Raw genomic sequence first — 18,917 nt, forward strand, 5'->3', positions numbered from 1 at the left:
TCTCTCTCTCTTTCTCTCACACACACACACACATACACACCACACCTACATGCCTCAACTCACACTGATTGCCAATTAGAGCAGAAATCAATTTACTGTCCCCATCACTAAATTGATATCATTATGTTTATTGTGGAATGAATAATTGATTATCATATCATTATATCTGAATCTAATTGTGCAGAAAGTCGGCCTGGCAGGTAGCGACGGCAAAGAGGCCAAAAAGACGTGATTGTTGATAATTAGGGGTTATTATTGTCATCTTCCCATGATGCCACCTTCAGAGATGCAGTTTCCCAACTTTAGCCCAAGCAAGGACTTCTGTTAAATACAGTTCAATCTATACATCAATTTATTCTCAGAACAGGCCTTTATTTAATTACAGATTATCTCATACAGTCTGGACAGCCCTTACTGGAAATATGATCCCCATGTGTATGTTACATATTCATTTACAACAGCACTTGTATAAATACACTTCACATAATAAAGAAAACATTCATGTGTTGATTAGGTGGACTATATCTTCATATATATATATATGTATATTATTTCTCTGGAAGCACTCATCACATCCAAGTAATGGTGAATGGTTTATTCACCCAATACGTTCCATTCGTGGCATCAATGGTCAGCTCCTGAAAAAAAAACACAAGGACAGAACCACATTGAGTTCTATGTATATATTGCTGTGCTATAATGATGCTATAATGTAACCACATTGAGGACACACAATTCCCATAGTGCACGCTGAAAGCTACACAGCAAAATGAAGTCGTTCGTTTTCAGTGAGAGTCAGCGCCACTGGGCGGTGTTGAGCGACGCAATCCAGTTAGGCTCAGGCAAATGAGCAGTGACATGCGGGCGGCGAGTACCAATCAGAAAACAGGTTCTCACATTCCCTCAGAAACACTGCGCTGACTTTGGTTCCTACTCAAGATTTGTTCCTTTCTCAAAACCAAGGAGAGACTCATAACTGTTTAGTGCATGGGTTTGTCTTATAGTTTAATTATTATTTATTTTTTGTTTACTAATTGTGTAGTTTTATTAATTGTCTACATAGGCTCTGTTTATACTGGTTACTGTTGTAACACTGTACTAACACGGCCTGCTCGCGTGCTGCTGGACACACCCACCAGTGACACGTGGAGGGGGTTTTGTTGCTTGTGGTGTGCATGCAAAGTAAGGTTACACTGCTGGCTAGAGTGTGGGTCACTAGTGTGTGCTAGAGGGTTAGAAAGCCACACAGCATTGGGTTGTGGTGTAATGGAACTGTGTTCTCTGGAGTGATGGAGCATTGTTCAAAACCTTTGAGGGGAGTCAGTGGTGTTAAGGATCCAGAACTAATCATCCAACATCTACACTTGACCTCACTAATGTGTAAATGCCGTTTCAGACATGTTCAGACATGCCTTCCCAGAAGAGTAGAGCTTTTCCGTAATGACATTAAATATTACATCTCTAAATAGAATTTCTGCTTTTCTAGTTTCTGCTCGCACCTTGTTTTTTGTCCATGTTCAGCCAAGGTTTCAGTGTGTCCCAGTGTTTATTTTAAATCCATCCATCCATTATCTGTAACCGCTTATCCAATTTAGGGTCGCAGGGGGTCCAGAGCCTACCTGGAATCATTGGGCGCAAGGCGGGAATACACCCTGGAGGGGGCGCCAGTTCTTGTTTATTTTAAATAATTAGAAGAATAAATAACATGATATACACTTTATATTGGTTCCCACAACCTGCTGTATGCCTCTTGTGTGATAAATACATGTTAATGTAAGACAACTAACTAAATGAATGCAGGTATTTTTTAATAATTTGCACTGAATGTGAACATATATTTTAAGCTTCAACGCAGGGGTTTTCTTTGTTTCTTTTCTGTTTCGAAACACAGTGTGATCTTGGCCTCAGTTTGTAAAATTATATTGACTCTATATTTTACCTTGTAAAACAAGAAAGCCCTAATAAAGGGTTGAGTCTCGAGTGGATTTGAGACTCCTTTCAAAACCTGACCCCCAAAATTCAGGGGAAAGGGAGCAATTATGTGTAATTTCAGCAGATACATCCATTAAGAGGCAATAAGGAGGCATGGAGCACTGTGTATGTGTGTTTGTCTCTTTGCAGCTTAAAGGAGCACACGGTGGAAGCCCACACTGACACACACACACATACACACACACACACACACACACACACAGAGACAGATGGAGCTGCCTGGCCCTTTCAAACTTAGTATGCAGTTGGGAAATGCTAAGAAAGATAAATGGCTCTGTGCGAGCTGGAACACTAGTTATTCAAATCCATACATGGCTTCTCTCTCTCTCTCTCCCTATCCCTATCTCTCTCTCTCTCTCTCTCTCTCTCTCTCTCTCTCTCTCTCTCTCTCCCTCTCTCTCTCTCTCTCTCCCTCTCTCTCTCCCTCTCTCTCTCTCTCGCCCTCTCTCTCTCTCTCTCTCTCTCTCTGCATGCATGTGTGTATGTCACTTTCGCCTCTCGATCTCTCGCCCAGCTGTTATAAATCCTGGCTTCTCAACGGTATTAATAGAATCTGCGTTGTTGGTCCGTTCCAATTCAACTTTTGCAAGGGCAGCTTTTCAAAAGAGTCAAGAGGGGGGGGAAAGAGGCAATATCGTTGCCCTCCACCTTTGTCAGGGATAATCCCTTTCTCCACCCTTGCGCCAGCACTGCCTTTTCGAAACGATAAAAGCCCAACATGAAAACACACTGGCTCTCACTTCACAAACACTGTGATAAGAGTCTGATATGTTGTGCATAGCTGTCAAGTGCAGCCATACAATGTATGCTGTTATTTTATGAAACCTTGTGTAACATATGACCAGGGCCAGAGGAGGAGGATTAAACAATATATATATATATAAATGTACAGGGGTTGGACAATGAAAGTTAAACACCTGGTTTTAGACCACAGTAATGTATTACTGTGTAGGGCCTCCTTTTGCGGCCGATACAGCGTCAGTTCGTCTTGGGAATGACATACACAAGTCCTGCACAGTGGTCAGAGGGATTTGAAGCCATTCTTCTTGCAGGATAGTGGCCAGGTCTCTACGTGATGCTGGTGGAGGAAAACATTTCCTGACTCGCTCCTCCAAAACACCCCAAAGTGGCTCAATAATATTTAGATCTGGTGACTGTGCAGGACATGGGAGATGTTCAACTTCACTTTCATGTTCATCAAACCAGTCCTTCACCAGTCTTGCTGTGTGTATTGGTGATTGTCGTCCTGATACACGGCACCACCTTCAGGACACAATGTTTGAACCATTGGATGCACATGGTCTTACTGGTGCAGTGTGTAGTTAATGAAGATTGGCCACCAGGCTGCTCCAATTTAGCCATGAAACCTCCCACACTACAATGACAGGTGTTTCAGTTTCATTGTCCAACCCCTGTATATAAAAACCCTTTAATTCTGAGTTTCCTTAATTTTGATGATCTAAGTTGTCTGTGTTCTAATTCAGCTTTTTCAATAATTAATAATTACTTTAAATATATATTAATTTAAGTCTATATTCTATATCAATAACTATAAATATTTATTATAAGAATTTTGTTCTACTCCAGAATCACAGCTCTGCAGATGGCAGTAAATTCTCACCTCTGTGATTGGATCGTGGTCGAATTTCAGTGACGTTGCAGCTGCTCCGTCGGTCTTGATGGAGACATTAGTAATGGGAAAGCTTCCTGTTCCCCAAACTCTCACAATACCCAGAGTCAGGCGGTCAGCAGCATCCAGTCCATCGTTAACAATAGAACAGGTCAGAGTTTCCTGAAGTGGACACAACGGAAAGTGTATGTTAGAAACAGTAAGTGATGTCTTATTAAATAAGTATCACGTCAATGTTTAAGAGTCTGTTGTGTGCTTTTTCTGACTCAGCACACAACAGCAGCACATTATACACACACACAAATAATCATATCCTACAGCAGTACCTGACAACACAAATGCGTCTGTCTAAATAGCATTATAATCTCATTATATTGTACAATTACAAACTGTATATCCATCTGCTTATTAGCTCACCCTACAGTTACCATTGCTCAGATACTGACCACAGAACAACTGTCCAGTGTGGTGTGGTGGTGGCTCATTTTCAACACAACATTGACAAGAATGGTCCACCAGTCAAAATATATGCACAGTATATTTCCATATACAATAATAATGTGATATATTTTAGGGTTAAACCAATGCTGTTCTTATTAATCAGATCCGAAATACTCAGTGCAATCAAAGTGATATTAAATTAGTATAATAATATCCCTTATAATATTCCTAATCCATATATAAAGGCGGATTATTCTCTGCAAAGTTAGCTTACACAGCCTCACACACACAAAAAAAAAAAGAAAAATACGGGCAGATGCTTTGGACACGTGATGGCATCCTCAAGATTATATTTTTTTAAATTTAAATGTGACATTTAAACACAGACTTTCTTTGACCTCTTGTGTGAGTAGTCAGAGATTATGTGGGGCATTTTTTAGCCGCGCAGTTCAGTTAATCTTTCTACATCTGACCTGAAATCTGCAGAACATTTTGGCCTAGCTGGACGAAGCTGGCAGGCTTTAAACCACTCGGCCAGTCAGCATGATGCGGTTTTGGAGCAGACTGTGGTTTAGCCACAGATGTTTGGCTACAGGAGATGTGGTCTGCTTTTGAATTCCCCGCTGGCTTTAATAACAACTGGAACACGAGTCGTTCGGAGATGCCCTGAAAAATGTGCTGCTTTCAGAAGAGTGAGTATTAGCGTACCTTAAACACGCTGAACGACGCCAAGAGGTACGTCCCATTCTTATCCGTGTCTGGACAGATGATCGTCAAACAATGAGGCGAGGACGGATAGAGATAGAAAGGGGAAAAAAACACAAGAAAGAAGGAAAAAATACAGCATGAGGTCAGAGAACAGACAGTGAAAGGACACTTATATTTTGGCATTTAACATGATCTCCAACTCAAACAATAGTGTATACGTGTGGTCAATAGGCATCCACTGTTCAACGTTTTCCGGATTTTAAGCCAGTTACCAACTGAACGTCAGGACAGAGATGGATTTCAGCTTTACTGGCTGGTTAATGGACACAATGCCTGAATAACTGCATAAACAAGCTGAGATCAGATGGATGAACATCTGATTTCACAACTACTAACCCCTACACACACAACAAAACAGATGCAACATGGTCAAATCTACACGGACATGACGGGATGACAATATAAAACCAGCTAAACAAGCCAGTTAGAGTTTGCAATGACCTATCCTCTATATAATGATGTTAATCTCAAGTTACTGTTTTTGGATTTAAACTCTTTTTTTCCTTGTGTAGAGCAAATTAAGGTCACCACATCAACCAAATGTCCATGATCAAATTGGGGACTCCCAGGCAAACAAGCTGTGTTTAACACTAAGAAGTCTGGTGTCAGTGTCACTAGCAATAACAATAGCAAATGTATAGGGTTTTTTCATTCATTCATTATCTGTAAATGCTTATCCAGTTCAGGCTCGCAGTGGGTCCAGAGCCTACTCAGAAAGATTGGGCGCAAGACAAGAACACACCCTGGAGGGGGTGCCAGTCCTTCACAGGGCAACACACACACTCACACATTCACTCTCAGACTCACACCTACGGACACTTTTGAGTCGACAGTCCACCTATAAATGGGTGTTTTTGAACCATGGGAGGAAACCAGATAAAACAGAGAATACATGTGGGAACTGTTCAAAATATTCACTTCATACCAATTTTGTAAGTAGATGAATATGTTCTGAAAGGATAATATCTGTAGACTGTTTCTTTTTTTTCTCTGGGTTAAATACAATGGAGTTCTGCATGAAGCTGAGAAACATACCAATGCCCTCTCCATCGTCCCAGAACAGAAAACCTCTCGCTGTTCCATCATCAGCAAGAGCAGCGATGAGTCCCAGAGGATTCTTCCGGCTGCAGGGGTGAAGGAAAGAGGAACGGATGAGTGTGACAAACAGAACATCAGAGGATGATACTGCAGGCTACAAGCGGGAATTGACTCTTACGCTGTCTCACCTAATGTTCACATTCTGTATTATTAACCTGGGAAGAGCTAAAGGACATTCCATGTAGCATGTCATCATTAACCTTCAAGCTTTGCAAGCACACAAGCTGTAAGTTGGGATTGGGCTTTATGTTCCACCTGTAGTGGAATCTATTGGCATGCAATAAAAGCTGACAAAAATTATAATATATTACACAAAATGTGTGCATATTCTTTTTCCCCTGTGTTGTAAATATGTAAAATATGTTATTGCCGCATATTTACCTATAGAATGTGTAATTGTCTGGTTTTTACTTCGTGTTTACCTATAGAATGTGTTATTGTCTGGTTAATGTCAGGTGTTTACATGTAGAATGTGTTATTGTCTGGTTAATGTCAGGTGTTTACATGTAGAATGTGTTATTGTCTGGTTAATGTCAGGTGTTTACATGTAGAATGTGTTATTGTCTGGTCAGTACCTCGTGTTTACATTTAGAATGTGTTATTGTCGGGTTAGCGCCTCGTGTTTACCTATATAATGTGTTATTGTCGGGTTAGTGCCTCGTGTTTACCTATAGAATGTGTTATTGTCTGGTTAGCGCCTCGTGTTTACCTACAGAATGTGTTATTGTCGAGTTAGCGCCTCGTGTTTACCTATAGAATGTGTTATTGTCAGGTTAGTGCCTTGTGTTTACCTATAAAATGTGTTATTGTCGGGTTAGCGCCTCGTGTTTACCTATAGAATGTGTTATTGTCAGGTTAGTGCCTTGTGTTTACCTATAAAATGTGTTATTGTCGGGTTAGTGCCTTGTGTTTACCTATAGAATGTGTTATTGTCTGGTCAGTACCTTGTGTTTACCTATAGAATGTGTTATTGTCGGGTTAGTGCCTCGTTTTTACCTATAGAATGTGTTATTGTCTGGTTAGCGCCTCGTGTTTACCTATAGAATGTGTTATTGTCAGGTTAGTGCCTTGTGCTTACCTATAAAATTTGTTATTGTCGGGTTAGTGCCTTGTGTTTACCTATAGAATGTGTTATTGTCTGGTCTGTGCCTCGTGTTTACCTATAGAATGTGTTATTGTCGAGTTAGCGCCTCGTGTTTACCTATACAATGTGTTATTGTCTGGTCTGTGCCTTGTGTTTACCTATAGAATGTGTTATTGTCTGGTCTGTGCCTCGTGTTTACCTATAGAATGTGTTATTGTCTGGTCTGTGCCTCGTGTTTACCTATAGAATGTGTTATTGTCTGGTTAGTGCCCCGTGTTTACCTATAGAATGTGTTATTGTCTGGTCTGTGCCTCGTGTTTACCTATAGAATGTGTTATTGTCTGGTCTGTGCCTCGTGTTTACCTATAGAATGTGTTATTGTCGGGTTAGTGCCTCGTGTTTACCTATAGAATGTGTTATTGTCGGGTTAGTGCCTCGTGTTTACCTATAGAATGTGTTATTGTCTGGTCTGTGCCTCGTGTTTACCTATAGAATGTGTTATTGTCGAGTTAGCGCCTCGTGTTTACCTATAGAATGTGTTATTGTCGAGTTAGCGCCTCGTGTTTACCTATAGAATGTGTTATTGTCGAGTTAGCGCCTCGTGTTTACCTATAGAATGTGTTATTGTCGGGTTAGCGCCTCGTGTTTACCTATACAATGTGTTATTGTCTGGTCTGTGCCTTGTGTTTACCTATAGAATGTGTTATTGTCTGGTCTGTGCCTCGTGTTTACCTATAGAATGTGTTATTGTCTGGTCTGTGCCTCGTGTTTACCTATAGAATGTGTTATTGTCTGGTTAGTGCCCCGTGTTTACCTATAGAATGTGTTATTGTCTGGTCTGTGCCTCGTGTTTACCTATAGAATGTGTTATTGTCTGGTCTGTGCCTCGTGTTTACCTATAGAATGTGTTATTGTCGGGTTAGTGCCTCGTGTTTACCTATAGAATGTGTTATTGTCGGGTTAGTGCCTCGTGTTTACCTATAGAATGTGTTATTGTCTGGTCTGTGCCTCGTGTTTACCTATAGAATGTGTTATTGTCGAGTTAGCGCCTCGTGTTTACCTATAGAATGTGTTATTGTCGAGTTAGCGCCTCGTGTTTACCTATAGAATGTGTTATTGTCGAGTTAGCGCCTCGTGTTTACCTATAGAATGTGTTATTGTCGGGTTAGCGCCTCGTGTTTACCTATAGAATGTGTTATTGTCAGGTTAGTGCCTCGTGTTTACCTATAGAATGTGTTATTGTCTGGTTAGCGCCTCGTGTTTACCTTCAGAATGTGTTATTGTCTGGTTAGCGCCTCGTGTTTACCTATAGAATGTGTTATTGTCAGGTTAGTGCCTTGTGTTTACCTATAAAATGTGTTATTGTCGGGTTAGCGCCTCGTGTTTACCTATAGAATGTGTTATTGTCAGGTTAGTGCCTTGTGTTTACCTATGGAATGTGTTATTGTCGAGTTAGCGTCTCGTGTTTACCTATAGAATGTGTTATTGTCTGGTCAGTACCTTGTGTTTACCTATAGAATGTGTTATTGTCTGGTTAGTGCCTTGTGTTTACCTATAGAATGTGTTATTGTCTGGTTAGCGCCTCGTGTTTACCTATAGAATGTGTTATTGTCAGGTTAGTGCCTTGTGTTTACCTATAAAATGTGTTATTGTCGGGTTAGTGCCTTGTGTTTACCTATAGAATGTGTTATTGTCTGGTCAGTACCTTGTGTTTACCTATAGAATGTGTTATTGTCTGGTCTGTGCCTCATGTTTACCTATAGAATGTGTTATTGTCGAGTTAGCACCTCGTGTTTACCTATAGAATGTGTTATTGTCTGGTCTGTGCCTTGTGTTTACCTATAGAATGTGTTATTGTCTGGTCTGTGCCTCGTGTTTACCTATATAATGTGTTATTGTCTGGTTAGCGCCTCGTGTTTAGCTATAGAATATGTTATTGTCTGGTTAGTGCCTCGTGTTTACCTATAGAATGTGTTATTGTCTGGTCTGTGCCTCGTGTTTACCTATAGAATGTGTTATTGTCTGGTCTGTACCTCGTGTTTACCTATAGAATGTGTTATTGTCGGGTTAGTGCCTCGTGTTTACCTATAGAATGTGTTATTGTCGGGTTAGTGCCTCGTGTTTACCTATAGAATGTGTTATTGTCTGGTCTGTGCCTCGTGTTTACCTATAGAATGTGTTATTGTCGAGTTAGCGCCTCGTGTTTACCTATAGAATGTGTTATTGTCTGGTCTGTGCCTCGTGTTTACCTATAGAATGTGTTATTGTCTGGTCTGTGCCTCGTGTTTACCTATAGAATGTGTTATTGTCGGGTTAGTGCCTCGTGTTTACCTATAGAATGTGTTATTGTCGGGTTAGTGCCTCGTGTTTACCTATAGAATGTGTTATTGTCTGGTCTGTGCCTCGTGTTTACCTATAGAATGTGTTATTGTCGAGTTAGCGCCTCGTGTTTACCTATAGAATGTGTTATTGTCGAGTTAGCGCCTCGTGTTTACCTATAGAATGTGTTATTGTCGAGTTAGCGCCTCGTGTTTACCTATAGAATGTGTTATTGTCGAGTTAGCGCCTCGTGTTTACCTATAGAATGTGTTATTGTCGGGTTAGCGCCTCGTGTTTACCTATAGAATGTGTTATTGTCAGGTTAGTGCCTCGTGTTTACCTATAGAATGTGTTATTGTCTGGTTAGCGCCTCGTGTTTACCTTCAGAATGTGTTATTGTCTGGTTAGCGCCTCGTGTTTACCTATAGAATGTGTTATTGTCAGGTTAGTGCCTTGTGTTTACCTATAAAATGTGTTATTGTCGGGTTAGCACCTCGTGTTTACCTATAGAATGTGTTATTGTCAGGTTAGTGCCTTGTGTTTACCTATGGAATGTGTTATTGTCGAGTTAGCGTCTCGTGTTTACCTATAGAATGTGTTTTTTCCTGGTCAGTACCTTGTGTTTACCTATAGAATGTGTTATTGTCTGGTTAGTGCCTTGTGTTTACCTATAGAATGTGTTATTGTCTGGTTAGCGCCTCGTGTTTACCTATAGAATGTGTTATTGTCAGGTTAGTGCCTTGTGTTTACCTATAAAATGTGTTATTGTCGGGTTAGTGCCTTGTGTTTACCTATAGAATGTGTTATTGTCTGGTCAGTACCTTGTGTTTACCTATAGAATGTGTTATTGTCTGGTCTGTGCCTCATGTTTACCTATAGAATGTGTTATTGTCGAGTTAGCACCTCGTGTTTACCTATAGAATGTGTTATTGTCTGGTCTGTGCCTTGTGTTTACCTATAGAATGTGTTATTGTCTGGTCTGTGCCTCGTGTTTACCTATATAATGTGTTATTGTCTGGTTAGCGCCTCGTGTTTAGCTATAGAATATGTTATTGTCTGGTTAGTGCCTCGTGTTTACCTATAGAATGTGTTATTGTCTGGTCTGTGCCTCGTGTTTACCTATAGAATGTGTTATTGTCTGGTCTGTACCTCGTGTTTACCTATAGAATGTGTTATTGTCGGGTTAGTGCCTCGTGTTTACCTATAGAATGTGTTATTGTCGGGTTAGTGCCTCGTGTTTACCTATAGAATGTGTTATTGTCTGGTCTGTGCCTCGTGTTTACCTATAGAATGTGTTATTCTCGAGTTAGCGCCTCGTGTTTACCTATAGAATGTGTTATTGTCTGGTCTGTGCCTCGTGTTTACCTATAGAATGTGCTATTGTCGAGTTAGCGCCTAGTGTTTACCTATAGAATGTGTTATTGTCGAGTTAGCGCCTCGTGTTTACCTATAGAATGTGTTATTGTCGAGTTAGCGCCTCGTGTTTACCTATAGAATGTGTTATTGTCGGGTTAGTGCCCCGTGTTTACCTATAGAATGTGTTATTGTCGAGTTAGCGCCTCGTGTTTACCTATAGAATGTGTTATTGTCGGGTTAGTGCCTTGTGTTTACCTATAAAATGTGTTATTGTCTGGTCTGTGCTTCGTGTTTACCTATAGAATGTGTTATTGTCGAGTTAGCGCCTCATGTTTACCTATAGAATGTGTTATTGTCTGGTCTGTGCCTTGTGTTTACCTATAGAATGTGTTATTGTCTGGTCTGTGCCTCGTGTTTACCTATAGAATGTGTTATTGTCTGGTCTGTGCCTCGTGTTTACCTATAGAATGTGTTATTGTCTGGTTAGTGCCTCGTGTTTACCTATAGAATGTGTTATTGTCTGGTCTGTGCCTCGTGTTTACCTATAGAATGTGTTATTGTCTGGTCTGTGCCTCGTGTTTACCTATAGAATGTGCTATTGTCGGGTTAGTGCCTCGTGTTTACCTATAGAATGTGTTATTGTCGGGTTAGTGCCTCGTGTTTACCTATAGAATGTGTTATTGTCTGGTCTGTGCCTCGTGTTTAGCTATAGAATGTGTTATTGTCGAGTTAGCGCCTCGTGTTTACCTATAGAATGTGTTATTGTCGAGTTAGCGCCTCGTGTTTACCTATAGAATGTGTTATTGTCGGGTTAGTGCCCCGTGTTTACCTATAGAATGTGTTATTGTCGAGTTAGCGCCTCGTGTTTACCTATAGAAAGTGTTATTGTCGGGTTAGTGCCTTGTGTTTACCTATAGAATGTGTTATTGTCGGGTTAGTGCCTTGTGTTTACCTATAGAATGTGTTATTGTCTGGTCTGTGCCTTGTGTTTACCTATAGACTGTGTTATTGTCGAGTTAGCGCCTCGTGTTTACCTATAGAATGTGTTATTGTCTGGTCTGTGCCTTGTGTTTACCTATAGAATGTGTTATTGTCTGGTCTGTGCCTCGTGTTTACCTATAGAATGTGTTATAGTCTGGTCTGTGCCTCGTGTTTACCTATAGAATGTGTTATTGTCTGGTTAGTGCCTCGTGTTTACCTATAGAATGTGTTATTGTCTGGTCTGTGCCTCGTGTTTACCTATAGAATGTGTTATTGTCTGGTCTGTGCCTCGTGTTTACCTATAGAATGTGTTATTGTCGGGTTAGTGCCTCGTGTTTACCTATAGAATGTGTTATACTCGGGTTAGTGCCTCGTGTTTACCTATAGAATGTGTTATTGTCTGGTCTGTGCCTCGTGTTTAGCTATAGAATGTGTTATTGTCGAGTTAGCGCCTCGTGTTTACCTATAGAATGTGTTATTGTCTGGTCTGTGCCTCGTGTTTACCTATAGAATGTGTTATTGTCGAGTTAGCGCCTCGTGTTTACCTATAGAATGTGTTATTGTCGAGTTAGCGCCTCGTGTTTACCTATAGAATGTGTTATTGTCGAGTTAGCGCCTCGTGTTTACCTATAGAATGTGTTATTGTCGGGTTAGCGCCTCGTGTTTACCTATAGAATGTGTTATTGTCGGGTTAGTGCCTTGTGTTTACCTATAGAATGTGTTATTGTCGGGTTAGTGCCTTGTGTTTACCTATAGAATGTGTTATTGTCTGGTTAGTGCCTTGTGTTTACCTATAGAATGTGTTATTGTCGGGTTAGTGCCTTGTGTTTACCTATAGAATGTGTTATTGTCTGGTCAGTACCTTGTGTTTACCTATAGAATGTGTTATTGTCTGGTTAGTGCCTTGTGTTTACCTATAGAATGTGTTATTGTCGGGTTAGTGCCTTGTGTTTACCTATAGAATGTGTTATTGTCTGGTCAGTACCTTGTGTTTACCTATAGAATGTGTTATTGTCTGGTCTGTGCCTCGTGTTTACCTATAGAATGTGTTATTGTCGAGTTAGCGCCTCGTGTTTACCTATAGAATGTGTTATTGTCTGGTCTGTGCCTTGTGTTTACCTATAGAATGTGTTATTGTCTGGTCTGTGCCTCGTGTTTATCTATAGAATGTGTTATTGTCTGGTTAGTGCCTTGTGTTTACCTATAGAATGTGTTATTGTCGGGTTAGTGCCTTGTGTTTACCTATAGAATGTGTTATTGTCTGGTCAGTACCTTGTGTTTACCTATAGAATGTGTTATTGTCTGGTTAGTGCCTTGTGTTTACCTATAGAATGTGTTATTGTCGGGTTAGTGCCTTGTGTTTACCTATAGAATGTGTTATTGTCTGGTCAGTACCTTGTGTTTACCTATAGAATGTGTTATTGTCTGGTCTGTGCCTCGTGTTTACCTATAGAATGTGTTATTGTCGAGTTAGCGCCTCGTGTTTACCTATAGAATGTGTTATTGTCTGGTCTGTGCCTTGTGTTTACCTATAGAATGTGTTATTGTCTGGTCTGTGCCTCGTGTTTACCTATAGAATGTGTTATAGTCTGGTCTGTGCCTCGTGTTTACCTATAGAATGTGTTATTGTCTGGTTAGTGCCTCGTGTTTACCTATAGAATGTGTTATTGTCTGGTCTGTGCCTCGTGTTTACCTATAGAATGTGTTATTGTCTGGTCTGTGCCTCGTGTTTACCTATAGAATGTGTTATTGTCGGGTTAGTGCCTCGTGTTTACGTATAGAATGTGTTATACTCGGGTTAGTGCCTCGTGTTTACCTATAGAATGTGTTATTGTCTGGTCTGTGCCTCGTGTTTAGCTATAGAATGTGTTATTGTCGAGTTAGCGCCTCGTGTTTACCTATAGAATGTGTTATTGTCTGGTCTGTGCCTCGTGTTTACCTATAGAATGTGTTATTGTCGAGTTAGCGCCTCGTGTTTACCTATAGAATGTGTTATTGTCGAGTTAGCGCCTCGTGTTTACCTATAGAATGTGTTATTGTCGAGTTAGCGCCTCGTGTTTACCTATAGAATGTGTTATTGTCAGGTTAGCGCCTCGTGTTTACCTATAGAATGTGTTATTGTCGGGTTAGTGCCTTGTGTTTACCTATAGAATGTGTTATTGTCGGGTTAGTGCCTTGTGTTTACCTATAGAATGTGTTATTGTCTGGTTAGTGCCTTGTGTTTACCTATAGAATGTGTTATTGTCGGGTTAGTGCCTTGTGTTTACCTATAGAATGTGTTATTGTCTGGTCAGTACCTTGTGTTTACCTATAGAATGTGTTATTGTCTGGTTAGTGCCTTGTGTTTACCTATAGAATGTGTTATTGTCGGGTTAGTGCCTTGTGTTTACCTATAGAATGTGTTATTGTCTGGTCAGTACCTTGTGTTTACCTATAGAATGTGTTATTGTCTGGTCTGTGCCTCGTGTTTACCTATAGAATGTGTTATTGTCGAGTTAGCGCCTCGTGTTTACCTATAGAATGTGTTATTGTCTGGTCTGTGCCTTGTGTTTACCTATAGAATGTGTTATTGTCTGGTCTGTGCCTCGTGTTTATCTATAGAATGTGTTATTGTCTGGTTAGCGCCTCGTGTTTAGCTATAGAATGTGTTATTGTCTGGTTAGTGCCTCGTGTTTACCTATAGAATGTGTTATTGTCTGGTCTGTGCCTCGTGTTTACCTATAGAATGTGTTATTGTCGAGTTAGCGCCTCGTGTTTACCTATAGAATGTGTTATTGTCGAGTTAGTGCCTTGTGTTTACCTATAGAATGTGTTATTGTCGAGTTAGCACCTCGTGTTTACCTATAGAATGTGTTATTGTCGAGTTAGCGCCTCGTGTTTACCTATAGAATGTGTTATTGTCGGGTTAGTGCCCCGTGTTTACCTATAGAATGTGTTATTGTCGAGTTAGTGCCTCGTGTTTACCTATAGAATGTGTTATTGTCGGGTTAGTGCCTTGTGTTTACCTATAGAATGTGTTATTGTCGAGTTAGCGTCTCGTGTTTACCTATAGAATGTGTTATTGTCGAGTTAGCGCCTCGTGTTTAGCTATAGAATGTGTTATTGTCGAGTTAGCGCCTCGTGCTTACCTATAGAATGTGTTATTGTCGGGTTAGTTCCGCGTGTTTACCTATAGAATGTGTTATTGTCGAGTTAGCGCCTCGTGTTTACCTATAGAATGTGTTATTGTCGGGTTAGTGCCTTGTGTTTACCTATAGAATGTGTTATTGTCGAGTTAGCGTCTCGTGTTTACCTATAGAATGTGTTATTGTCGAGTTAGCGCCTCGTGTTTACCTATAGAATGTGTTATTGTCGGGTTAGTGCCTCTTGTTTACCTATAGAATGTGTTATTGTCGAGTTAGTGCCTCGTGTTTACCTATAGAATGTGTTATTGTCGGGTTAGTGCCTGGTGTTTACCTATAAAATGTGTTATTGTCGAGTTAGCGTCTCGTGTTTACCTATAGAATGTGTTATTGTCGAGTTAGCGCCTCGTGTTTACCTATAGAATGTGTTATTGTCGGGTTAGTGCCTGGTGTTTACCTATAAAATGTGTTATTGTCGAGTTAGCGTCTCGTGTTTACCTATGGAATGTGTTATTGTCGAGTTAGCGCCTCGTGTTTACCTATAGAATGTGTTATTGTCGAGTTAGCGCCTCGTGTTTACCTATAGAATGTGCTATTGTCTGGTCTGTGCCTTGTGTTTACCTATAGAATGTGTTATTGTCTGGTCTGTGCCTCGTGTTTACCTATAGAATGTGTTATTGTCGAGTTAGCGCCTCGTGTTTACCTATAGAATGTGTTATTGTCTGGTCTGTACCTTGTGTTTACCTATAGAATGTGTTATTGTCTGGTCTGTGCCTCGTGTTTAGCTATAGAATGTGTTATTGTCTGGTTAGCGCCTCGTGTTTAGCTATAGAATGTGTTATTGTCTGGTTAGTGCCTCGTGTTTACCTATAGAATGTGTTATTGTCTGGTCTGTGCCTCGTGTTTACCTATAGAATGTGTTATTGTCGAGTTAGCGCCTCGTGTTTACCTATAGAATGTGTTATTGTCGAGTTAGCGCCTCGTGTTTACCTATAGAATGTGTTATTGTCGAGTTAGCGCCTCGTGTTTACCTATAGAATGTGTTATTGTCGGCTCAGTGCCTTGTGTTTACCTATAGAATGTGTTATTGTCGAGTTAGCGCCTCGTGTTTACCTATAGAATGTGTTATTGTCGGGTTAGTGCCTTGTGTTTACCTATAGAATGTGTTATTGTCGAGTTAGCGTCTCGTGTTTACCTATAGAATGTGTTATTGTCGAGTTAGCGCCTCGTGTTTACCTATAGAATGTGTTATTGTCGAGTTAGCGCCTCGTGCTTACCTATAGAATGTGTTATTGTCGGGTTAGTGCCCCGTGTTTACCTATAGAATGTGTTATTGTCGAGTTAGCGCCTCGTGTTTACCTATAGAATGTGTTATTGTCGGGTTAGTGCCTTGTGTTTACCTATAGAATGTGTTATTGTCGAGTTAGCGTCTCGTGTTTACCTATAGAATGTGTTATTGTCGAGTTAGCGCCTCGTGTTTACCTATAGAATGTGTTATTGTCGGGTTAGTGCCTCGTGTTTACCTATAGAATGTGTTATTGTCGAGTTAGTGCCTCGTGTTTACCTATAGAATGTGTTATTGTCGGGTTAGTGCCTTGTGTTTACCTATAAAATGTGTTATTGTCGAGTTAGCGTCTCGTGTTTACCTATGTAATGTGTTATTGTCTGGTCAGTGCCTCGTGTTTACCTATAGAATATGTTATTGTCTGGTCAGTGCCTCGTGTTTACCTATGGAATGTGTTATTGTCGAGTTAGCGCCTCGTGTTTACCTATAGAATGTGTTATTGTCGAGTTAGCGCCTCGTGTTTACCTATAGAATGTGTTATTGTCGAGTTAGCGCCTCGTGTTTACCTATAGAATGTGTTATTGTCGGGTTAGTGCCTTGTGTTTACCTATAGAATGTGTTATTGTCGAGTTAGCGTCTCGTGTTTACCTATGTAATGTGTTATTGTCTGGTCAGTGCCTTGTGTTTACCTATGGAATGTGTTATTGTCGAGTTAGCGCCTCGTGTTTACCTATAGAATGTGTTATTGTCGAGTTAGCGCCTCGTGTTTACCTATAGAATGTGTTATTGTCGGGTTAGTGCCTTATGTTTACCTATAGAATGTGCTATTGTCTGGTTAGCGCCTCTTGTTTACCTACAGAATGTGTTATTGTCAGGTTTGTGTCAGGGTTTATTATTAGTCTTTTTCCCTTGTGTTTACCTGTTGAATGGGTTTTTGTCTGATTTTACCCATGTTTACCTGTAGAATGTGTTATTCTCTGGTTTTTGCCATGGCAGAATGTAGCCCCCTCTCACATGCAGGTTGATTTTTTCTTGTGGAGTTTGCATGTTCAAAAACTGGCCTCTCACATCCAAGGCTTTGGCCTGAATGAGAAAGCACATTTAAATCAGTAAAAGCACACTCTGGACCCTGAGCACGAATCCACAGGTGGACACTTTAAATATTATATGATGTTAGACACGGGTGGATTAGCACAGTAAAGCAGAAGCTGGAGTGATGCAGTTAAACGTACCGTGTAGTAATCATACCAGCGTGCATTAGGGATATAACCAGATACCACAGTCTCTCCCTGCAAAAAAAAAACAACAACTGAATTTTAATCAGGACTAGGTTCAAAGTTGGTCAATATCAACAACTCAAACCCTTTGAAATTCCAAACATTTTAATATCTATGTGTGAGTGAGTTTGTATGTGTGTGTGTGCATGTCTAACCTTATCCAGAGCTGGAGAGATGAGGAGGGCTGGACCCCAGAGGAACTGTTTGTGAATATCCCACGTCACTTTGTCATTTACAAACCTACAAAATAAAGGTAGAATCTGAGAAGTCTTGTCATTCAGAGGAGCAACAGCCTGCAGCCATGTCCTGCCTTCTCTCCATCTCTCCACAGAATACTGGAGGCAGGAAGAGGACATGAAGGAGGAGGGTGTCTGTTTACAGTAACTTTACAGGGTTTCTGTTCACTTCTGTCTAACGGTTGTTCCGGAGTGTACTGATGTGTGTATGTATGTATGTGTGTGTGTATACAGGTAAATCTGACAAGCTGTGGTTGCTACATCTACACCACACCAATATATATGTATATATTTTCAGTGCAGCAAACCTTTATCTTCTCCAAGAGATCAGAGTTGTATATAAATAGTAAAATCTGATGTAGCAGTAATGCATTTTAAAGAATTGGCTTTCATTTTGAGGGCTATGAATTAATAAAATAGAAATAAAAACAGTTCACACTAATATACAGTATACTTAAAAGTTGTTGTGTTACAATATCTTATGGTCTAATGGTGTAACATCTGTGTGTGTGTGTGTGTGTGTGTATTTGGGGAGTGGCCAGGATGTGAAATTAAATTAGAAGGCAGCTAGGCTCGCAAGCCAGAGAACAGGAAGGTTAGAGTGAGGACGAGCGGAAAGTCAAAATGAGCTGAATCAATGCAAGCTTCAGAAGAGAGAGAGAGAGAAAGAGAGAGAGAGACAGAGAATATGAGGAGAAGGTCAGATAGAGGTTCTCACACTCATTCTGCTGAGTCATTCACACAATATCAGCAAAACAGCCCATTCACGAGAACAAAGAGACTGTAATTCAGAAGAGCTCAGACTAATGAGGCGATCACTTGTAACAACACCCCGGAACATGAAGAAGAGTCGGGCTGTTGTAAAGCCTTTGATCACTATGACATTAAATCTACTGAGCTGTCATTATTAAATGTATATTATTGTGTTGATGTTTTAGTTTGAATAGAAGGATGAGACATAATTTATTGAATTAAGCCGTGACCAAAGAAAATTTTGAAAAAAAAAAACACATTTTACATTCTTCAAAGAGTTTTGATGAACAATGAACCCAACGTTAACGTCCTAGTCTTTCCAAAAGTGATACATAACATGTCCATAAAGCTTTTACACGCTACATTTGATGATTGAATTCGACTATTATAATGGCGCCACACAACTTACGTCATCTCTGTTGGAAAACACTGGCCTAATGTCATTGTGGACTGTGGTGGCGTAACCTGACTATGACTATGAAGGTGCTCTTTATCCAGAACTAATAACCCAACATCAGCACCTGATCTCGAGGACCTTATGTGCCTGAATGCCACCAAATCCTAAAGCTAATGCT

At 40.3% G+C, this 18,917-nt stretch overlaps 1 protein-coding gene across 1 annotated transcript in view; it reads right to left on the reverse strand.

The window, feature by feature from the left end:
- Positions 1-396: 396 nt before the first annotated feature.
- si (sucrase-isomaltase) overlaps positions 397-18,917 on the reverse strand; it is a 94,939-nt gene continuing 76,418 nt past the window's right edge. The window contains exons 42-48 of the mRNA XM_066684584.1: positions 17,509-17,593; positions 17,309-17,365; positions 17,035-17,159; positions 5,867-5,955; positions 4,772-4,821; positions 3,614-3,784; positions 397-638 (exon numbers count right to left, since the gene is read on the reverse strand). Of these exons, the coding sequence (XP_066540681.1) occupies positions 570-638; positions 3,614-3,784; positions 4,772-4,821; positions 5,867-5,955; positions 17,035-17,159; positions 17,309-17,365; positions 17,509-17,593 (646 nt within the window). The 3' untranslated portion in view covers positions 397-569. The remainder of the gene's footprint in view (positions 639-3,613; positions 3,785-4,771; positions 4,822-5,866; positions 5,956-17,034; positions 17,160-17,308; positions 17,366-17,508; positions 17,594-18,917) is intronic.

Source organism: Hoplias malabaricus, chromosome 11 (genome assembly GCF_029633855.1).
Source record: "Hoplias malabaricus isolate fHopMal1 chromosome 11, fHopMal1.hap1, whole genome shotgun sequence".
Taxonomy (NCBI): Eukaryota; Metazoa; Chordata; class Actinopteri; order Characiformes; family Erythrinidae; genus Hoplias; species Hoplias malabaricus.